The following is a 22,865-nucleotide window of genomic DNA, read 5'->3' as shown; positions in this document are numbered from 1 at the left end:
CATGATGACGCAACAACTAAATAATCTTCTCACTATCTGCATCTCCCTCATCTCTTCCTCACACACACACTCACACACACCTACACACACATCCACATCAGTCTATCCACTGCAGTGCCCAAGATGTCCTATCACACAACTACATCAAGCTTGAAAGCACACACACACACACACGCACAGAGAATGGGACGCTGACTCAGATGGATATAGTCGGTGGCAGTGCGCCCCCAGCGGCGGTGCAGCGGTGCTGCCGCTCCTGCGTCCGGGTTAAAAAGCGGCGGGCGGCGCGCAGGGGCCACAGTGTGGGGTGTGTTTGAACAAGAAGCACAGAAAAGTTAGGAGCGGATTTTTCCTGGCGTCTGACCTGCAGCAGCATCCATCGAGAGCATCATGGCAAACAAAGCACAGCAGCCTCCTCACCTGCACCTGGCCGAGGTCACCGCGTCCCAGTTCCTCGACATTTGGAAACATTTCGACACTGACGGTAGGACAGTTTTTTCCTTCACAAAAGTTACCCAAACTCAAAATTCATTAAAGATAAATGGATTTCATATCGATGATGTAAAATGAAAAGACTGAAATGGGGGTAAATCAGTTATCAAGCTTAGAATAACAGACATTATAGCTCAGTCTCTGAGCAAAAGTTTGTGGTTTTGCAGTGAAGCGACTTTTTGGAGAAGCAGGAAAATATGGGATGCCACAATATCAGAAAAATACCATAATGCTGTCGGGTTTAAACTCAATTTTGCGATGATGTTTTTGAAGTATAGGGACTATTCTGCCTTCAGTGATTGATAATTAGCTGTATTCTTAAGTTCCCTGCTTGATAGATGCGTAAAGTAGCCAAAAGTAGCCAAAGGATGCGTTTTTATCTTTAATATTGATAATATATAGCAGACCAGATATTTCTGATATATCGAACTATTGTAACGCATAAAAAAGTTCGATATTTCGAGATGAATTTTTGATGCTGACCACTCCCGACATCACGTGGTATGATTTTTATATTTTATTTTGAGTTTCACATGCATTTTATATAGTTATGTTATTCTGTTAAAAAAAAAAAAGAAAGTATACTGAGATACAGTGCATGAATTTGTCATATTCAATTAGCTCTAAATGGAGGGTAAACTATAAAAACGGCATGTGACATGGATGGATGCTGCCTCTATTCCTCTGTCAATTAAGCTTTATAAGCGCACAGGGCGCTCCCGTAAAAAGTCCTCCAGTGGTGTGTGAACTATACCCTGCCTGACGCTGTAATTTAACAATAATGAAGGAATTTAAACACGCAATTAAAGTGTTATCTTGCAATCAATACATCATTTAATTAGGGTTTTTTGTGGGTTACAGTGAGCTATAATTATTGACAGTTTGGATGTTTTTAACTAATTGTCTCTAAATGATGCTCCTTGTATTGATTTTCGTTTCCAATCACAAAGTGCCTTATGTAAATTCCATCAATAAGTGCAGTCTGTTAGGCAGTGGAGCTCTTTAAACAGTGGAAGAAGCCCAGTATAACAAATGGGTTTATGTGATATTGATGTGAGGTCTGTCAACATTAAATTGTCTCATGTGCTAATTTATTCAAGAACTCCCTCCTTAGCACTACTCACACACACACACACACACACACACACACACACACACACACACACACACACACACACTTTCTTCCCCAGTCTCCATCTTGATTGGTGTCTTTTGTTCTTGCATCAGCCCTCTGTTTGTCTCCGTACAGATTTGTTCTGTTGTTCAGTCTGTCTTTCTCACTCTGCAAATATCTCTACGTGCAATGCATGTGTTTGCGTGGCGGCGTGACATGGGACGAGTTCCTTTTTCTTCTCCAGCAAATATATGCTTCTGCAGTCATGAAAGCCTCGCAAATCCAAGAATAGAAATGATCATACCTTCATTTCGCTTGAAGGTCTGCAGGCTGATCAAAATGCTGCAAATGGAAGCAAAATGGAAAAGTACTGGACAGAAGTCCACAGCGGTCAGTTTGACCAGGAGACTAAGAATTAACTTAGAAAGTCAGACTGGGACGTAAGTGACATCTAATAGACAGTCTAACAGAAAGTCCTTATCTTGCATGTTCAGACAAATGTACAAAAAATGCATGTAGTTAAGATGAGTGTGTTGTACTTACTTGTTTTATGCACATACTCATTGTTAATGCGGTCTTTTTTTTTTTTTTTTACACTGGCACACATGCTGAAATGTATTCTACAGGGAAATCAAGGTGGAATGAGGAGTTGGGTGGGGTTGGGTGGAGGTGCTCAGTGGCTGAGCTTCTCCATATGAGCCAGTGTCTAGACAAAGTTGTCACATCTGCTACTGGTTTTACTCTTTTGGCCTGGTTGTGGCTATCAGTCCTACCAGCCAGGTCTTCAAGTCCTATACTGCAGACAGAGGTATTTTACATATTGTGCTTTGCAATGAGCCACTTTGCAAATCAAATACAGGCTGTGTGCATCAACAGATTTGGCTACAGTGTTTGATTTCTGCTCTCATTACTGGGAGTGTCTTCTAGCTCGGCAGAAAGAAAGGCGAGCTAATTTGTTTGCTCAGATTGAGTAAACATCCCTGAGTTGCGGATAAAAATACACAGGAGGCGATGCACCCAGAGATGATGAAACCACATATTCCCCTGTTGGCCCCGGATCAAGTCTCATCTGGATTGCGTCTCTCGCAGCTCCTCCGCTCTGTGTCCCTCTCATCTTTCTCCGCTGTCTCTGTCAGGCCTTTTCAATTCAGTCACTTCAAAGCTGAGAAAGGAAACAACTGCATTGCCTTTTTGCTAATTATAGAGCATTTGCTGTCAATTATATTTATTAACCTGGATATGAAAATTTGGAACATGAAGCAAAATCCACCTCCTGCATTGACCCAGCTGCGATCTCAACACAAAACATTTGAATTGACAGGGCTGCACTCTCCTTTGAAAGGCAAATGCACTTATATAGGCTTTAAATATGCACTTAGGTGGCACCACTGCCCACTTTGAGAGTTTTTCTGTGTTGGGGTTGAATTTTAGAATCAGAACTAGTAGAAGACTAAAGCGTCTTTACCAGCGTCTCCTGAGACTGTAATGACGCAGTACTCAAAAGAGTATGCATTTTGGACAAACGTGGTTTTTTAAACCTTTTATCTGGCTGGTTGGCGCAAGCTTTAAGTGCTTGTGCAGAAATACCACGGTAAAGTAAGTTGGCAGGAGAGCTCTCATTATGACATATAAAACTAGCTATTTGACATTTAGATTGAATGATCTGGAAGTGAGTTGAAGTCAGCCATAAAATGTATCCGCTGGCAGTGATTTTGTTTTTTAAAATCTGTGCACTTACATAGCATCACTGATGTTCTGATGTAACAGAGGAGTGTGTGTTCACTTCATACTGTCTTTGGGGCAGTTTAATGCAAGACAAACACTCTATAATTAGGCTGTAGCACATATAGCATTTCATAGGGAAAAAATAGGGTATCTTAAGCATATTGTTGTGGCTTAAAGGCTGTTGAGAGCAGAAAGTACTTATCCTACATCTGTATAAGCACAGTACAAACAGATGCTCCTTTATGCACAAACATAATGGAGTATATGGATTTATTGATGCATTTACTGGATGTATGACAGCTCTTTTCATAAATCTATTTTTATAGTTATTTTTATGCAATTTGCCTTGTAGTTAATCACATCTTACTCTGTTTAATTATCAAGCAGGCCGTTTCTCTGCAGAGTGCTAAATGTCAATAAGACCCACAGGAGCGAGGCTCGATACCAGCGAGGCATTTCACTGTCCCACTTATTGAAAAGGCAGAGCCTGTATTCATGAGTTTTGATAACATCACCAAGGAAAGCATGCACCCGCTACCCCCCACCCTCTACACACACATGCACGCACACACTTACAGTAAAATTTCCATGGATAGAACAAAGATGCTGAGATGTTGGTTGGATCGGGAGAGGGAGTTAAAAAGAAGATGACAGAGAGAGATGGCGAGTTAGAGGGAGAGGAGAGGAGAGGAAGTGTATGGCATAATAATCTTTGTTAGAGTTTAATGAGGCAGCTCTGCCTTCCAGGGTTTTATTGAAGCAGCTAGTCACATCGTTTGGAGCCATCTGTCCAACCATTCAGCATGCTAGTTGATAGAATATTGGCACAGGTTCACAGACTACCTGGGTGAAGCGGGCGCTCTCATTTGTCCTCTGAATAGGTACTGTCAGGGCAGCAGAACATCAGGGGTAAGAATAAGATAAGAAGAAAACCAATTCTATTGTCCCTAGGTTTGATTTGTTGTGACAGAATAAAAAATGTGATGGAGCTCATCTCAGTGACAAAAATGATGCTTAGACAGTCAAAATGATTGATGGCATGCAGCAAAAACAAGGTTAAGACATTTTCTGAAGGATTGTACAAAGCTTTAGTTCCTCATCACAACATATCATCACTTTCACAAGTCTAGATAATCAAAAAAATCAGGTGGAAACTGTCACAGTGAACTGTTTTCCATATTGATTCCTCCCATTTGTCAAACTCCCCTGCTGAAGGCTGTATTGATTACTGTGGAATAAAAGAAGCTGCCCGTGGATCATCACCTTCAAAATCCTAGAAAAGCAATTTTCCATATATAGCTTCCCCTTGCGTACAACCCTGTGAACACAAAGTCTTTGAGGAGTGATCAGCTTGCATCGTGTCAGTCAATAGCCTAATCTATTGAGCCAGAGGGGAAGGAAGAGAGTTCCTGGTAAAAAGGCTCATGTTTGAATCAATACCCGGGCCAGAAGCGAGCCATGCTGGGATCTGTTTGACACTGTGACACTGTGACCACATCTGCACTGATGGGGTTTTTGCGTGTCAGCAACACTGAAAAAAGCCCTTTGTGGTATGTTGCGATAACGTGCTGTTTTGATCTGTCTGCCTCCCAGGTAATGGCTACATCGAGGGGAAGGAGCTGGAGAACTTCTTCAGGGAGTTGGAGATGGCCCGGAGAGGAGCAGGAGTGGTGAGTTCAGTGACCAGAGGTTAAACACAGACATACATACTCACCACTTGGGTTTTGCCTGTATTGAGTACAAATGTTTTCCAGGACCCTTCAAACCCCACATTCAGAGAAAAGATGAAGGAGTTCATGCAGAAGTTCGACAAGAACAAAGATGGACGTATTGAGATGTCAGAGGTAAGGCCTTCCAGTGTATTATGATTTGAAATCTTGGTTTCCATTCAAGGAGCAGTTTGAAATTTTGAGGCATATAATTATTCATGTTTTTGCTCGGAGGTGGATGAGGAAATTGATACCACTCTTACATATGTTGTAATGCCAGCAGCCAGCTAGGTTAGCTTAGCATAAAGATTGGAAAACGATGAAAAAACGTTGGGAATTATGCTTATTCATTTTCTTACAGGGGTGGAAGTATCTAATTACAAATACTTAACTTACTATAATTACTTACTTTTTATGGGTACTTTTATGAGTAGATCAGGTCTGTACTTTTACTCGTAATTAAGTATGCATAACACTGTGTAATCTACCTAGTTACTTTAAAAAATCATAATTGAGTACTGAGTATAATTTGAATTATCCAAACCCATCTGCATTTCTGCAGCCAATAAGGTTATCTGATTGCAAACAGGGCAATGAAAGCCAGGACACATGGACAGAAAACTCCAAAACTGCAGCAGCGCAGGTTTGGAGTAACAGTGTTAATGATTGACATTAATCAATTAATTGCCAAGTTTAAGTTAAAATGTATTTCAGTAGTCTAGAAAAGGCAGAATTGCACCTCATGTGACATTGTTTTGTCAGAAGAAATTGAAGAAAAATAACTGAAACGTGTTTTGTAACTAATAAATTATCAATGATTAATTGATTGTTAGCATTTTCAACTATTGGTTAAGGAAAATGCACAAAATTTGCAGCCCTCAGAGTGGTGACTGTGAGCACTGAGCAGGACAGAGACAGAGTTGGGAGGAATTTAGACTGAAGATTTGGAGAAACAGAAACCTCTTTGATTAAATAACTGCTACTGATAATGGTTTAAACACAAATGGTTAAAAAGTAACTAATACTCTGAGCAGTTTTTGAGACCTTGTACTTTTACTTCAGTATTTTTCTAACACCAGTGCTTTTAAGTGTAACTGAATAATATCTTAGTATTGTAACAGTACTTGTACTTAAGTACATATTTTATATTATCTCTTTCCACTACTGCTCGCTTGAAAAGAGTAAGATGACAAGACATATCACTTTATTACTTTATAATATCTTATTAATATCACCCTTTACTGCAGGAGGCAGTGTGTTCTTGTTGAAAAAGGGATAATTACAAATCTGTTGGCTGCTGCAGCACCACGGACAGCGCCGTGGCTTTATTGATGCTCGGCACAGTTTGGCTACCTGACAGCCATGGTTGTGGCCATAGATTCTAACTTACACAAACCTCAGTCCAACCTCAGATAACAAATCAGGGAGGCAGACGGGACTTAGGTATTCAACTAAACTACCCTTCTGCCCCTGAACTTTTCTCTGCTACTAGGGGATGGTTAGGTTAGGTTAGGTTAATCGCCTACTGTAGCATCTGTCTGATAATGTGTTAAAAAAAAAAAAAAAAAAAACAGTTTCTGGTTTTACAGGGGTGATATGTGATTATGTCTTCACCGGGCACAAACCCCCCTATAAAACTACAGCCTGCTGTTTTTAGACTTTTTATGCACTTATTGAACAAAGATATATCAGAGGTATAATAGGTGTGCTAGCTGTTCCCCCGGGGTCCCAGTGTTTTTGCTAATCTAAGCTAACTGGCTGTGGACATGACAGTGATCTTGACTAATACCATTCCGATGCCATGAAAGGTAGAGTTTTTATGTGCATTCATCATACATGTTGATTTCACCAATGTGTCTCACAACCAAGTATAAGTGAGGCTTCTCCTTTCTATTGAGGGTGAGAAAGAGATGCAAAAATGAACACAGCTATGATAATTCACAGAGCAAGAGGAATACATTACAACCCCTGAGAGGCCTGGTCAATACTCCAATCGATGCATAAATACAGTCTTTATGTTAGTCTCTAGGGAGTGTCAGTTCAGGATATTGCTTTCCCTCAATTTGACCATTTTTGCAGTGTGATTTGAAACAGATGTGAGGAGAGCTCCTGCAATATCAATAATCCACTTGCAGCATGAAAAAATCTGCAAATGAGTTTCAGTTTCAGTTGTTTGAGTGAAAATCAGGTGCAAAGACTTTGTCTGAACATCCAAACACAATATTTAAAAATACTTCTAAGTTAGGCATAGCCCGGCCTCTGAGGTTGTGGCCCTCTATTATTCATGTCTGAGTTGCCCATTTGAGGCGTTGCAGACAAAAAGCTCCCCAGTCTTCATCTCTTCTCTACCAGCATATCAACCACACCATCTTGTGTTCTCACCACTCCCATTTTCCCATCATCTCTCTCTCTATCTCTCTCTCTAGCTGGCCCAGATTCTCCCAACTGAAGAGAACTTCTTGCTCTGCTTCAGACAATTTGTCAGCTCCAGTGCTGAGTTTATGGCGGTAAGAGTGTGTTTCTGAGTTTGTACGGACGGGCTTGTGAACTCTGTCATTTGATCAGTTCTTTACAATACTTGTTTTGTTCTGTTTTTTGTTTTTTTTTAAACAAAAGCTTTTTCACTGAGAAATGCCATTAGTTGGGACATACTGACTTAACCAGTCATCCAGTATAGACCAGAGTCAGTCAACCATGGAGGGGAGACAGCTTGGACGTTCTCATCCCTACCTACCAGCTAATTTCATGGGTTGAGGATGTACTTATTAGTGAGACAAACTGGAGTAGTCTGGAAAGAAAATCACTGGCTCTCTGCCTCCATTGCACATGCTTTCCCATTTCTGCTGTTGAGATTTATCAGTTGGATTAGAAATCGAGCAGCTACACCTGGTTCATCATGAGCATCGACTGTAGCATTGGCTGAGCTCATTACCAAAGCAAGCAGATGTTAGATAAATGGGAAGGACAGCTGTGCTATTAATCCCCTCAGCAGAATTGAAAGGTGTGAATAGTCTGAAAAGTTGATTTCATTCAATATTTTGGTTACTGTTACACAGTAAACCCTCCTAATCGTTGATGTTGCAAAACTCAGGTTTGGCTGGAGAGCACTGAGCTAATTTTATGTGATCCATTGCATGTAGCTTTGGTGTTTTATCCACATTAACTGGCATAAAACGTTAATACTGAAGGTTATAAATAGTTCTCCAAAAATGTACTGTAGGCTATGTAAATGTCTCTGCTGGTTTATGCAGTTATCGCTTGAGAAACTGACACACACAAATCCCAAATCTCAACGCGCTGTGAAGACCCACACATCGTGTTCTTTTGAAGCAGCTTTATTGAGGCTCGAAGGGATTAAAAAAAAAAAAAAAACTATCATACCTCAACCAAAAGACAAAATCCAAATTAGTGGTAGAAAACAGTTATTCCACTGGAAACTAACTCATTAAAATATTTTCAAGTGGCCCAAGTGAACATATTTTAACATTTCTAATAATAATTATAACATATGTCAAAGTTAGATGTGACAGTGGCAAAGACTGGGTCATGATCCACATGTGGGTCACAGGAGACTATTTGGGTTTGCAGTTCACCTTTTATAAGCATTTAAAACGTGTATTGTTTTGCTGGAAAGGGAAAAAAATAATTGCAATCAATTGCAATGTTAATTCTGTCTAGATACGTGTATTTCATTTCATTCATGAAGCAGTTAAAATGTCCTACTTTTTTCCTACTTCCTACTATTTCCAACTCAAACTTCTAAGTTTTGAAAAAGTTTTACCACCTAATAATGTTTTGTTGACATAATATACTTTTCTTTTTCAGATAAACTTGAATCTTTGAGTTTCAGAAAAAAAAAAATTGTATTTCAGAAATTATTGGCCAAATTCAATTAAGTGAAAGTGAATAATTTAAATATTTTCAGTTAAAACAATTTAATTTTCAAGCACCCAGATCATGACAAATCAGGTCCACAGCTCACTGTGAACAATTTTTGAAATACAAATATTTATGAGTTTCTAAAACACCAAGATTTAAGTTTATCTAAAGATTATAGTTTTTTTTTTTTTAGCTTATTTCAAAACTTAAGAGTTTAAGTTTGGCTCAAAACTCAAAAATCTATTACAGTAAGTTTGAGTTGTCTGAACTTTTTGTTTTTAGGTTTGTTTTCTTGATGAGAGAAATAAATAATAAATAAATATTATAAATAAAAACAATGAGTTGGCCTGTTAACTAAGCCTGAATGCATTTATTTCTGATCTATAAAGTATTTAAAGTGTATGCATGTATGCATGCATCAAGATAATATAAGATGATTATGGAAAGTGGAAATTGCAGGAAAAAATGGTCAGGAATCATGAAATAGGTGACAATGATTTGTCATGTTATAAAAGTAGGTAGCCTGAAAAAAAGGTTTGGGAAACACTGGTTTAGCTAACAAGCAAGCAGACATTAGCTACACACAAAATTTGTATGCAACTAGTTACCAGTAGCCTGGCATCGTCAATTAGCAAATATGAATTAGTCTGGAACTTAATGAACAAAACTGCCTGTGGATGCATTGGAATAGAGTGACAACAAATCATAGCAACAAAACATATGGCGGCGTGTAGTTGGTAGATTAAATCTTGTCAAAAGTAACGCAAATGCATCTTTCTTATCAACAAAAAAAAAGTTTAAGACAGTTGTTTGGTTTTCTTTTGGGAAAATATACCATCTACTTCATGTAATATTGACGTCACAACTAATTCAGCAGAAAGAGTTCAACATCAGTGGCAGTTATCTTGGTTGTTGGCTTGGCTAGTGAAGTTGTGCTCTTCTGTACAGTCATCTTTATCAAACCTGACCCGTATTAGATATTAGATAAACAGACGTGTCAGCCAGAGTACATAAAACCAAGGAAAACCTCACAGAAACCAAGACTATGTAACAGCAAAGTTGAGTGTTTAAGAACCCATTTGTAGGCTATATGAAAACGGCCAAATATGGTATAGACAAGTTTAGTGCTGCTGTGAATAATGGACAATTTCTAGGAGTAACCAAAAGCCTTCAGCACAAGCAAGATGTGTGTTGAAAGGAACTAGAAAAAAGAATTCGTTTATTCCTCAAAATGTCTTCGGAAGATACGAAAATGGCAGATTCTGTGTTAGATCTGCTGCAATGAAAGAATGGAGCCAATTAGAAACCAATTACATGCGGGGAAGAGGCTGTCCTTGTCTCCTGTGTCATATCGAAAAGGAATAATGAAATGAGAGAAGCAGGATGAGTGAAAGAGAAGGTGTGTAGAGAGAAGGCTACAAAGGGCAAATGAGAGAAAGCCGGAACAGAGAGGACATAAATGAAATGTCGATGGGAAGTTGAGAGCCAGAGTTTGAGAACATAAAACAAGAGAGGAGGATTAATCAGTCTTTGTTGAAGGGTGCGGGGAGGAGGAAGTGGGCGGAGGGGTTTTTAAGGGGTTAGAATGAGGAAGCAGAACCTTCTATTTTCAGAGTCATATATAATGGATAACACCACTGTAGCTCCTCTCTGCAGAGCCCAGAGGAGGAGCACAGGGGAAGGAGGAGGAGAGGGGAGGAGAAGGAAAAGGGGGAAGGCCATCCATCTTTGATAAGGAGCCCTTCTTTGGACAGGGACAGCTGCTAGATTAAAACATTCATTAAAATGACTTTCTCTCCCTCCCTCATTCCTCTCTCTGTCTCTTGCTGCCCTCTGCTCTGTATGCGGGTGAATGGGATTGTATTGAAAACTGTGTGATTACACTGATGGTTGAGGCTTTTGTGGTCGTCCCCTCTGGAACGATTTGTGCTCTGCACCAGAGAAAAATCAAACTCTTCACACAGTTAAAGAGCAAGCTGGGGTTCGATCGGAGGGGATTTATGTAGGGAGAAGAAATGTAAATCACTCTGAAGAAGAGTATCTTTTTGCTTTGTGCATCAGTGCTGAAAAACTGCGTTCAAACCAATACTTCTTTTGTTTTCTTGATTTATTTTAGGCATGGCGGCGATATGATACAGATCGCAGTGGCTACATTGAAGCAAATGAATTGAAGGTATGTTGTGATAAATATATGATTCTCTATGCTAAAGCATATTGCAACTTATTAATGGAAACTGCCTTTACTGCATGTAATATTTCTTATAATTTATCTACATGTGCATCCCAAAGACTAGCAAAACTAATTACAAAATACATGTCATTTATCTGTTTATCTGTTTACTTGGTCATTCTTATTCTTATTTTGTTATGTCTTTTTCTTTCTTCCCCCCCACACACATTCAAATGCACATCAACACACTCACACATGCTCACAAACAGAGCGACTACCCTAAACTGTAACTATCAGATAATAGTAAGCAGTAGCCTACTCACTCAAACCTTATTCCCTGCCTCTTCATGTGATCATTTACATTTTATTTACATTTTTACAAATATTTAAACTGCTGTACTAGCGTTGTTTTTTCTGTTTAATCCCTCAATGTATTTCCCATATGCCTTTCATTTATTTTAGTGTGAAAGTGTAGACAAAGTGAATGAACTTGTATGCATTTTTATGTTAAGTCATCTCCTAGATGTTTTTAAGTTGTGCACCAATAAAAAGAAAGGAAAGAAAGAGAGAAAATGATCCTCTACATTTTTTTGTGTTATGATCACTAACAACCCTGTCATCGTACTGATTCTGTGTGCTGAGTGGAATCATTTAGTATTGGTTTAGCTTTAATACCACTCTAATGTCTGGATGCTATCTGCTAGAGCGAGCAGATTTTTACCCTAGCTTAGCTTAAAGACTGGAAGCGCCGGGAAATGTCTGTCATCATTTCCTCTAGATGCCTGGCAGCTTCACACTGACGACAAGATCCTCTATGCCAAGCTGCTGTGAATGTATTATAGCCTTTATACTACTACTGTAACCTTGTCTTTTGCTGGGATTTAGTCATTTTAATGCTAGGGCTCGCAATCCCGTGTGCAAATGTTCCACCAAAACAAGTTCTTCAGTGACACTACTTATGTCACTGTCGCTGCATGGTAGGCACTAGTGCTGCCTGAGGCATTTGCAATTGGTTTAAAGAAATACAAACAACCCAGAGTGTTTTTTTTCCTAGACAGCACTGCAGAGATAGGAGTGGCTATGTAAGACTTATTATTGACTGGATAACAGACCCAAAGATGGCGCTTATTGATTCCAATAAGAGTTGCTTACCTGGCACATATGCTCAAAATGTTTCTAGCTTCAAGGTTCCAGGTTGCAGTGGTGCTTCTCCCACTGGCCCCACCCACAAGTACCCATTCAACCTATAGACTTTACATTGAGATGATGTCACACATTTTAAATCACTCTTCTCAAGTCGACTAAAGTTTTTCAAATATAAAGCCTCCATGGCTCAAAAAAAACATAGTAGAAGGAACTGACCTTGTTTGCAGTTCCAGGAGTTCTGTCAACAGTTTCACAGACATCTCTTTTATATAGTTGATCTTGGGGAAAATTGCTTTTTGGGCCACAGGGGAATTTTTCTTTGCAATGCTGCCAGGAGCCACTGTAAAAAATTGGTAGGAAGGCTGAGCAGCAATGCTGTGTAAAGTGTCTTATTATTCATGAATGCTGGCTGCCTGTTGCCTCAAAATAATAACTAGCACATAACTTCCTGTAAAACCACATGTCATTTTTACATTTTTGTTTTTTCACACATTATATAAAGTAAATATATTGTGTAAATCAGTGGGCTTTGGAGGCACAGATATGCAGGTTTTGGATAGAGCCAGGGTAGCTGTTTATCCTTGTTTCCAGTCTTCCTGCTAAGTTAAGCTAATTGGTCATTGGCACTAGCTTTATATTTAGCGTGATCTACAGAAATGAGTGTAGTGATCAGTCTTCTCAGGTAACTCTCAGCAGGACATGTCCAGTATTATTTTAAGGCCCTTGAAACATCTGTAGAAAATACTTATTTTCATATCGGACTGCTAAGTAAAGTCAAGAAATATGGCCAAAGCTGTTGTCTTTGCATCATTCGGGCCATCAAGTGACACATCAGCTAAAACTTTAGAATAATCAGCATTTTAAACTGTTCAACACTGAGGGGTTTCGGAGTGATTCACCTTTTATACATACATGTGATCATATGGGTGAGTAAAGCCCAGCGGCAGCTTTGACAGAGGAGAGGAGATTCCCCAGTGACCATGAGTGTATTTTTTTCAGGTGATGATTCAGATGCAAAAAAAGCTTTACAGCTTGCACAACTGCTATTCACTTCAAGACCTTTAGGAAATGTGTCAGATTTGTTAAATGGAAGTGCTTTACACTGGGGAAGAGAGCATTACAGGGGTCAGTGATTTTGGATCATGCACAGATTAGGCTTCTTGGGTTCTTATTGCATCTCATTTCTTCCAGTTGACCAGGTGCAGATGAGTTACTCAGGTGTTGCCTTTCAAAAGCTTTAGAAAAATGCAGATGAGATCACAGGCAGCAGACATATGTCCGACCTCATTACTGTGAGCTCACATGGAAAATATCTGAGTATATTAACTAGAGTACTGTACAAATGATGTAATGATAAATTAGATACTTTACACTTTTATCACATAATATTTCAATCTGCAAATGTTCTTTTTACTGCTCTACATCTTTACTCTGCAAATTAGAATTTTACATACAAAACACAAGATAAATTCATAAAATATGTTGATATTTTTTTCAGTCCTTTATCCCCTGTCTAGGCGTTCTCCCTACTCTCCACTTTTCCTTATTCTCTTTATCTTTTCTCGACCTTATCTTTCACTATATTAACTTTTCTATTATATTTTCCTTTTGCATTTGTTCCTCTTCTTCCTTCATCGATTAATCTAAAAACATTGCTTTACTTATTATTTTATTTAGTGTCAGTAAAAAAAATAGGTACTTTTACTCTTTTCTGACTAACTTGACACTATTTTACGTTTATGAGAGAATGGGTTGTATTAGATATTTCTGAATAGTGAGAGGTTATTTCAGAAAATGAAACTTGAGGTCACAAGTGTGACATTAGTGATATCTGATGGTCGTGTTGAATCTCCAGCTACATATTTTATCCCCAAATATTAATTAAAGATCTTGCATATCAGTGATTTTTGGACAGACAAGACCCTGTATATGCCATACTGCTGCATGTTCATTTCTTTTTTTACGTGTATATTTTTGTGTGTATCTGTCCTCAGGGCTTTCTGTCAGACCTGCTGGAGAAGGCTAACAGACACTATGATGATCAGAAGCTCGATGAGTACACACAGACCATAGTAAGACTTTCTCTCTCTCTCTCTCTCTCTCACACACACACACACACACACACACGCACACACACACACAGATACAATCAGGAATCCCAGGCGCACAGTGTAATTGAACAGACACACATTTTAAAGGAGAGTCAGTCTGTTTAAATTTCAAGTTGTTGCGCTCCAGTACTCACCACAGTGTAGTAAACAACAGCCTCTCTCAGTAAATGCTTTCAGTAACATAAACTGAGTGAAAAATTAGAGAGAAAAAACAGATGAGGTACTGATTTTACATTTTAGCCTCTCAAATTAATTAAAAAATCTGTAGATGGCCAGACTAAAATAAAAAGTAAAATCTCTGTAACATTAATAAATTCTACAGAAACACTATAAGTCATGCAATGTCTTGTAAGATATATGTCTAGTACCCATCTGGCCTGTAGTACCTATCATGTTGGGTGCTGTGCAAGCTGAGTGTTCGAGACCCCTCATGTCCTGCAGGTTATGTGTTTACAGCCCAGATGTATTAACATCTGCTTCTTCCTATAAGCCCCAGAGCTGGTCTGGTTTGCTGAAGCAGTTTCCTCAACACACTTGGTCATTACTGTTTCTTTATGACTTTATTAGACATTAGACCACACACAGATGGTAAAATCCATTATTGAGGGAATACAAAAAGTTGATAGAGACTTGCCAAATAATCCCCATTAAATAATGACATAGGCACCAATATCATTCAGATGCTGCTGTTGAACATTTGCTGTAGTGATTCATGCTAGTACTTAACACCATGCTAGGAATGCTCTATGCTATTTTCAAGTTTTAAATAGAACCTGCATCAAAGGTAAATTGTGAGTAATTGACATGCAGCTAAACCAGGCAGTTTTGTGTAGGAGATGTAACTTATAAAATCCATAGTCAAATAATTGGATGATTATTTTCTCGATTAATTGATTAATAGTTGTTTGCCTATAAAATGTCTGAAAATGGTAAAAATATTGATCAGTGTTTCCCAAAGATCAAGATGACATCCTCAAATGTATATTTTTGCCTACAACCAAAAGATATTCAGTGTACTGTCAGAGAGGAGTAAAGATTTTTTTTTTAAATCACATTTAAGAAGCTGGAATCAGAGAATTCTGACTTTTTTTCCTTAAAAATCTACTTAAAACTTCAATTGATTATAAAAATAGTTTATAATAAAACCATAGCTCAGTCTTCTAATGCTGGATGTTGTAAGTAGCATAGTAGCATATCAATCAACACAGCTGTAATGCTCCATTTTAATGGTTTCATTCATATATGTTTTTACATCTATTTTTAAATATATTTGCAGTAACAGTGTACAAATATTAGAAGGTGATCTTCAGTTTTCTTTGAGGTATCATATTTAAGAAAATCTCATTTTTGCATTCTTTTCTCCACTCCACCCTAAAAAAGAGAACTTCAAAATCACCATCAGCTACATTGGCTAAAATGTCTGAAACAGGTTTTATGGACAGTCCCTTTACTGGTGCTCTGTTAAACATCTACAACTATGGGGGAAAAAAGATGTAGGTTTATAATAAAGGTAAAAACTTTATAGCTGTCCGTTCTATTTCTCAGTCAATAAAATTCATGGGGCCACATTTGCCTTCATCTTGACAGCATATACCTATAAAAAGCCTTCCTTTCAGTCTCTCTCTATTTCTTTCTCTTTATCTCTGCTCTGCTTCCACTTTGTAGCTCAGGATGTTTGATCTGAATGGAGATGGGAAGTTGGGCCTGTCAGAGATGGCAAGGTAATGTGCAATTTTACTTGCCTCTGTTCGTTATAGAAATGTTGAAACACATTTCCTGCTGATGTTCATTCACCATCATCAGATTTGAATAATTTAACAACTTTTGTGTCCGCTAATAAAGTCCTTCTCTCCCTCAGGCTTCTTCCTGTTCAGGAGAATTTCTTACTCAAATTCCAGGTAGAGAACAAACATGGTGCATGTTCATGGACAACAAACTATACACAATTAATGTCTAAATACTACAGTGTAGAAATTATTTTTATATCTTTTTGATATTCTTAACTTTTTTGTTTGAGTTTTGTCATACTGTGACTTCTGTTATTTGGCAATTTGTAGCCTGCTGATCAAAATTACTCCTTGTTCTTACAGGGTGTCAAGTTGAACGCTGAGCAGTTCAATACCATCTTCACATACTATGACAAGGTAGGTGACATTTTGTTCGGGGCGGTAACCAGTGTACATGCTGATAACTTTCTGCACACTCCCAAACACACAGTGGAGGCCTGGGGTCGTGTCGAGAAGGCAACCCCAGACCTCACAAGAGTCTTCGTTGTAACCCAAATCATGATCTGTCCCTCACCCTAAACCCAGATCTTAAACACAGCATTGTCACATTATAAGATATATTTATTTTGTACAGCATGAGCTCTCATTAGTGTTTCACAAATGCAGGGTTCCTTTCTTAACATGACTAAGGTCTGGCCCCACGTCTGGATTACTTTCTCTTCTTGTACCTTTCGTTTGTCAGTGCATTTTTGGCGTCCACAGTTTCTTTCATCTGTTGTAGTGTTGTAGTGTGTCTCCTAGGATAACCTGTCCATGTATTCTGAGCTAAATGGGTATCTACTACAATGCTGGACAGTAACATTTAAACACTTCATTCATATTTAAGTAGAGCTGGTTTTGATTAGTCAGCATAAGTTTTTTAGTTTGCAACAATTACATGTCCCATGTGTCGTGGCCATGGAGGAACTATTAATACATCATGGGAGCTGTTGTTGAATGCTAATGAAATAATTGTTCTATCTTGGTTAAACTAACAGGGCATGTTTGGAAATACAAATTTAATTTAGACGAGGCTGGCTTGAAACACTGAGGAAATACCAAGCCAAGCAAGTTTGTTCATGAGTAATGGTGTAATGCATCTTAAAGCTAACATGCTAATGTGGTGAGAGGACATGGGGAAATAAAATGTATTTACACAGTAAAATTAAAACAAATTACAACATTGCACACTTTGCAAAAAATAGACTAGACTCAACTTGAGTCAAATTGTCTGGATGACTCAGCGCTGTTTGTTTTAGTCTCCCATTTGTTCAAATCATGAATATGCAAAATCCTTGTTTCGTACCCAGGGTTCTCCCCAGCTACCTAGGGAAATGAGTTAAACTCAGCACACCTGTCCCTCTGTAAACAGCTCAGGGTGGTTGAGCAGTGGTTCAGTTCATTTTCCATATTATCAGTAGATTGGTGGGGAAGCACTACAGAGAGTGATATGACACAAGAGACGGGAGCACAGCAGAGTCAGAGGGGAGAGAGCCATACGTTGTACGTCTGCTAAATAATTTTTCTTATTTATGATATCTTGTGAGTTTCTGTCAGCCTGAGGGACTGGCCATAATCTAGGTAGCTGTAAGAAGGCTTACTCAATTTTTGAGGAAATAAACTACTCTTCTTGATGTGGCACAGCATTAGTAGTCCGTATGTGCTAAATGTGGGTATATTCCACCACTGTTAGTAAGTGATTGACAACGTTTTAATTTTATTCACTGTTTTTGTGGCAGTGATTCAGCTACTTTATGACACATTTGTTGTCTTAAACATTCACTGTGTGTGGCAAATATGTAATACAACCTTCTTTCCCTTCACAGGGTTATGAATTGACATCCAGTGTCAGACAATTTGAAGTATACATTAAAAACTTTAAAGGGTCAGTGTGTAGGATTTAGTGGCATCTAGCAGTGAGCTTGCAAACACCTCATCTCACTGTCCTCTTCCAAGCATTTAGAAGAACCTACAGTGGCCGCAAGAAAATGGTAAAGGGCATATCTAGAGCTAATGTTTCATGTGTCCATTCTGGGCTACTGTAGAAACATGGCAGCCTCCATGGAGGAAGTCCTACGCCCTCTTTAGATATAAAAGGCTCATTCTGAGGTAATGAAAACATACCTGTGAAATTTAGATTCTGTTTCTGCCATATTCTGTCAATAGATCCCCGTAAATCTTACACACTGGACCTTGAATTAATTTAATTTAATAATTGGCACTCATTAATATATTCTATATTTGGCTCTAACAATAAAATAATAAACTAATATGACTACAAAAATGAGACAGCTTTCTTAGCTTATTTAGACCTGCAAGTTCAAGAAAATTCCCACTGAGCTGATGTGCTAAGAATTTTATTTCTTTCTAGCTGTCTCGGCCTTAGTCAGTATTCCCTCTTTGGTGTTAAGGTCACAGAGCAAGAAGTCAGAAAACTTGAGTCCTTCATAGCAGTGGGAGTGAAGGGGATTGCGTGCATGTTCATGTGTTGGAATGGACTGAGGGCTTACACTCTTTCTACCTCGCTTGTAGAGGACAGGGTTGAATGTTTAATTATGGATGAGCCACTGTGGTCCATTCATGTCGACTCTCTCTGCGAATGGAGCACTACCATTTATGTGTGTAATTAGTTTCATCATTTTGTCATGAGCTCAGCCCCTGCAGCTGAAACACAGGCAGCTGCTGTCACTGGTGCTGAGAGATCGTGGGCAGGGCAAAGTGTGTCTGGTCAGCTGAAGACTAACATGGCTCACAGTGCGACAGCCCCAAACTGTGCGAAGCCTTGGAAATGCAAGATGGCACGCAACTTAGGCATACTGACTGATACCTGATGTTGCTCCGCTTTCCCATAACACTGCAGAGTCGCAGGCCTTTCATCCTTAAAGTGAAAATAAATAGAATTCACACTTTATTCCCAAGATCTAGGACACTTCAGTCTAGCTTTGTAAACATCAAAGAGCATCTCCCAAAGTAAAAAATAAAACTGGCAAGCCTCTCAGCTCTGAAGTCATCTTGAGACCGAGCTTAAATGAACAGAACATGGCTTTGTGCCTCTTGCCAAGGGAAAACTTCCAACAATTTGGGCTTATTTTTTTGGCCCCAAACTCCAAACACTACTGTGAGACATAACTCATTAATTAGCAATGTGGCTCCATATTGACTTTACAGCTAACCCCCTTTACAGAGTTGTGAATGGGAAATCTTTTTTAAATCATCAGTCATGAATGGCCATTTGGCTGGTACATTCATAATGGCTGCCATAAAATATTGAATGAAGTTGAGCAGCAGAGATGGGCACAAAAAAGAAGCTTACAATCTAAACATAGCTGCTGCACACTATTCAAAATAAGTGGAGGATTTTTTAAATGAAAAATCAGGGGTAATAGGCAGCCACATATAGTGTAGTATATAGTGTTGTTTAAGGCAACTACAGTAAACCTTGATCTTGTGTTGATTTGGAGGACAAAAGCAGTAGGGTTTTCACCATAGTAACTTCAAAATATAACATCAAAAATAAAATAAAATCCTCCTTTTTTTTAACTGGCTGATGTACTTCTCACTGTAACTTTGCCTGGGAAAATATAAACACAAGCTTATTTCCTCCAGTTTCAAGGAGAATCTGACCTGGTGGCAGCAATTAACAATAATTGGGCGATACAGAAATAGCCGATTTTCTCGCGGATAGTCTTGTTAACTTTTGTATGTGATACAGGTGCATCAGTAATAAATTGTGACAGTTTCATAACCAGTTAAAAACTGTTAGTAGCTCTGAATTGCAACAGTTTGATTATGTTTCGTAGTCTATTTACTGTCCCCAGATCATACGAGCAAACTTCCAGTTCTTTCTGACTGCTTTGAGGTGAAAATAACAATTGCTGTCTGTCTCTTGTCAACTTTTCTCAGGATGGGAATGGCTACATTGATGAGCAGGAGTTGGACGCCCTGCTACGAGACCTTTACCAGAAAAACAAGAAGGTGAGCTGACTGCATTGGTGAAGGTTTATAGGCATTCATATGGCAGCGTGGTATATACCAGTGTGGCCTGGCCTTTTTTAAATTGTGTAATAGGTGTTTCTCCTACTACGGGCACTTTTGAGTCCCTGCAGTGAAATTTTGAATTTATGTTAAAATTTCTCAAATATTTCCTGATAAATATATGCACACTGTATAATTACTAAATAATGAGATTTAATAACATTTCTGAATCATTTTGTGGGGTCAAATACCACTTTTGTTCATGTCCCACACCTGTAGTCTCAGTGTTCAGATATGTGAAATGAGTTCATAAAATTACATCCTGATATTATTTTGAATTAAATTGTTTCATATAAATATTAAAACCTATAAACCCTATAAAACCTAACAACTACATGCAAATCAAATAAGACAAAAAAAACAAATCGCAAAGAATACAACATGAGTTCAGACGAGTGTGTGGGTGAGGCCTGGCTTTAGACGTCTGGTACCCAATACCATTTCTGCTCCTCTCAGCTGTTTACTCCCTGTGGGCGTCCATTTGTTTTGTTTTATTGTGGTCCTTGATGTAATGATAGCAAGAATTGTTTAAATATTATTTGTATTTGAAAAAAAACATACAAATGTTAGATCAAAATTACAGTCTTAAATACATTTTTATTTATAATAATATAATAATACTAGGGCTTACTAGCTCTACACTTCTTTACATTAACAATGCTGCTTATTTAATAGAGCTTCTAAAATACATCAATATGGATCATTAATTAGTGAGGATGCTGAATGTTTGCCTGGAATGTGTAGCAGTCTCAGTCTTCATGCATTATACATGTATGTAGCCAACAAATGCATATTAAAGAGTCTTTCACATGGCTCTCGTATTAAAACTACTGGACACATTAAAAACCTTTTTTTTGACCCATTCTTTCAAAATTATACAAAGCATTTCAAGCAGTAAATCTCCCACCATTATCAGTGTAAACTGCATATGTGTGCAGTAACAGAAAGCTTGACAGGTGCAGTTGTTTTAAATGTCCTTTATAAATTAATGTAGCTTTTCTAGCCAACAGCTTAGATCTATGGTTCACATTCCCCAGGTCTTTTAACGCCATGTTTTCTCCACCAAGGCTACACTATAACAAACATCCAACGTAACAGAGAGTTTGGCACAAAAAAAATCTGACCGTCTGGGACAATTGTGGTTGAATGTATCTGGCTTAGCCTGAGTTTTTATCCAAATACAGACTTAGTATTTTTACTTGATTATTCTCACCAGCTTCTGGCTCTATTATATGACCTTTCTCCCATTCAGGAGGTGGACTTGAAGAACCTGGCGGGCTACAAGCAGAGCATCATGAGCCTGTCTGATGGAGGGAAGCTCTACCGTGGCGAGCTGGAAATTGTCCTCTGCAGGGAGCCAATTGTCTGACTCTTCTTCCTGTCTTGTTGTATATCTTCATTTTCTCTGCCTGCCCTGCCCTGCTCTCCCATGACCACACCCACTTTCAGCTGCCTGGCAACATATACCAGGTGCATGTGCCAGACACCCCCCCCCCCATCATTTCCCCAACCAGCCCCCTAAAGTTACAACTTCAGAATGAATGATAAGTGCACTGTCAGCACAGAACAGCTCTTCCTCCTGAAACCCTTGTTTTCTGCAATCTGACCTCTGACCCCTAACCATGACCTGTCTGAAACCTCTCGCTTTTCACCTTCTCAACTCTCCCCAATGTCCGTAACTATTTCTGACCTCGTCCCTGCTCATGCTGTGCCTGACTTGCAACTCCTGGCCAAAAGCCCAAACCCATTATTCCACAGAAATGACCTTTTGACCCTAAACCTCAACCCCAGCTTCATTGAACCCTCCATTCCCTCGCTCTTTCAACTTTGCATTAGATACAATATATAGTCAAACAAAATTGCAGACAGCTGTGTTTGAATTTATCTAATTTATAGTCTGTGGTGGAACTGGTATTGATTTTTCCACCTCTATTTGTCCTGAAGCCCTCCTGTTCCATTGCCGTGATATGGTTTTCATTTTCAATGTTTGAGTTTGGCTGATACTGTCAATTGAAAATATTAATAAACTGTCTTAAGAAAAAAAATCAGGTTTGACACTTTATAAACATGATTTTGTTAAATAATAACTGTCAGTAGTGGTTATGCCTTGATGAGCAGATTACCTCCAGGACCTCCTTGTGTGTAACAGTCTGAATATTTACACTTCAGAGCCCTGCAGTGCTGTGTCATTCTCCCAGAGTTACATTTCCTGATTACTTTCTGTTGTGCTGACCTTCTGCAAACCAACTTGTTTATTTTATCAAGCCCTCCCAGCTTTAAACTGCTCCCTCGCCTTCAATAGTCCAGCATAGGCATAAAAAGGATTAACGATGGATGCAGTCACAACAAGACCAAGATGGTGTCCAGTTTAAAGCTACACTAGAAAAAAATGAAAACTGGACTCTGATGTTGATGTTGGTTGTCTGTATTGAGCAACTTAACGGCAGCAACTTCAGCTTCCAATACTTTCCCTGCAAATGTACTGCTTAGTGTGCAAGAAGATGATAGAAATGATGGCTGCATCACTGTAGCACTGACTCAGACAGCTGTATTTGCAGCATAATGTCTTTCTCCCAGTTGCATAATGAAAATGACTGAAGAAACAAGCAGAGTGATGTTGCTGAGTCTGCACTGCAAGGCATTGCCGGTGTTTTCCTCTCTTGTGAATGAAATGAGGCAGCATAACAAAACACTTCTCCCCTCCCTTTGAGTTTCTGA

At 38.8% G+C, this 22,865-nt stretch overlaps 1 protein-coding gene across 1 annotated transcript; it reads left to right on the top strand.

Moving 5' to 3' along the window:
* Positions 1 to 280: 280 nt before the first annotated feature.
* calb2a (calbindin 2a) lies at positions 281 to 22,192 on the top strand. The gene is made up of 11 exons (XM_084733970.1): positions 281 to 484; positions 4,925 to 5,001; positions 5,086 to 5,175; positions 7,467 to 7,547; positions 11,036 to 11,092; positions 14,230 to 14,307; positions 16,012 to 16,067; positions 16,205 to 16,244; positions 16,437 to 16,490; positions 20,016 to 20,087; positions 21,400 to 22,192. Exons 1-11 carry the CDS (start codon positions 391 to 393, stop codon positions 21,514 to 21,516), a joined length of 816 nt encoding a protein of 271 aa, XP_084590096.1. The 5' UTR covers positions 281 to 390; the 3' UTR covers positions 21,517 to 22,192.
* The last annotated feature ends 673 nt before the right edge of the window (positions 22,193 to 22,865 follow it).

This window comes from Lutjanus erythropterus, chromosome 13 (genome assembly GCF_056507025.1).
Source record: "Lutjanus erythropterus isolate fLutEry1 chromosome 13, fLutEry1.hap2, whole genome shotgun sequence".
In the NCBI taxonomy this organism is placed as follows: Eukaryota; Metazoa; Chordata; class Actinopteri; order Lutjaniformes; family Lutjanidae; genus Lutjanus; species Lutjanus erythropterus.
This window is presented reverse-complemented; position numbering and strand designations above follow the sequence as displayed.

Excerpts from the sequence above, each read along its gene's own strand:
- calb2a (XM_084733970.1), top strand. The coding sequence starts at position 391 with ATGGCAAACAAAGCACAGCAGCCTCCTCACCTGCACCTGGCCGAGGTC. Across the intron at positions 16,245-16,436 it reads ATTTCTTACTCAAATTCCAG|GGTGTCAAGTTGAACGCTGA; the intron begins GTAGAGAACAAA and ends TTGTTCTTACAG. Across the intron at positions 20,088-21,399 it reads TTTACCAGAAAAACAAGAAG|GAGGTGGACTTGAAGAACCT; the intron begins GTGAGCTGACTG and ends TCTCCCATTCAG.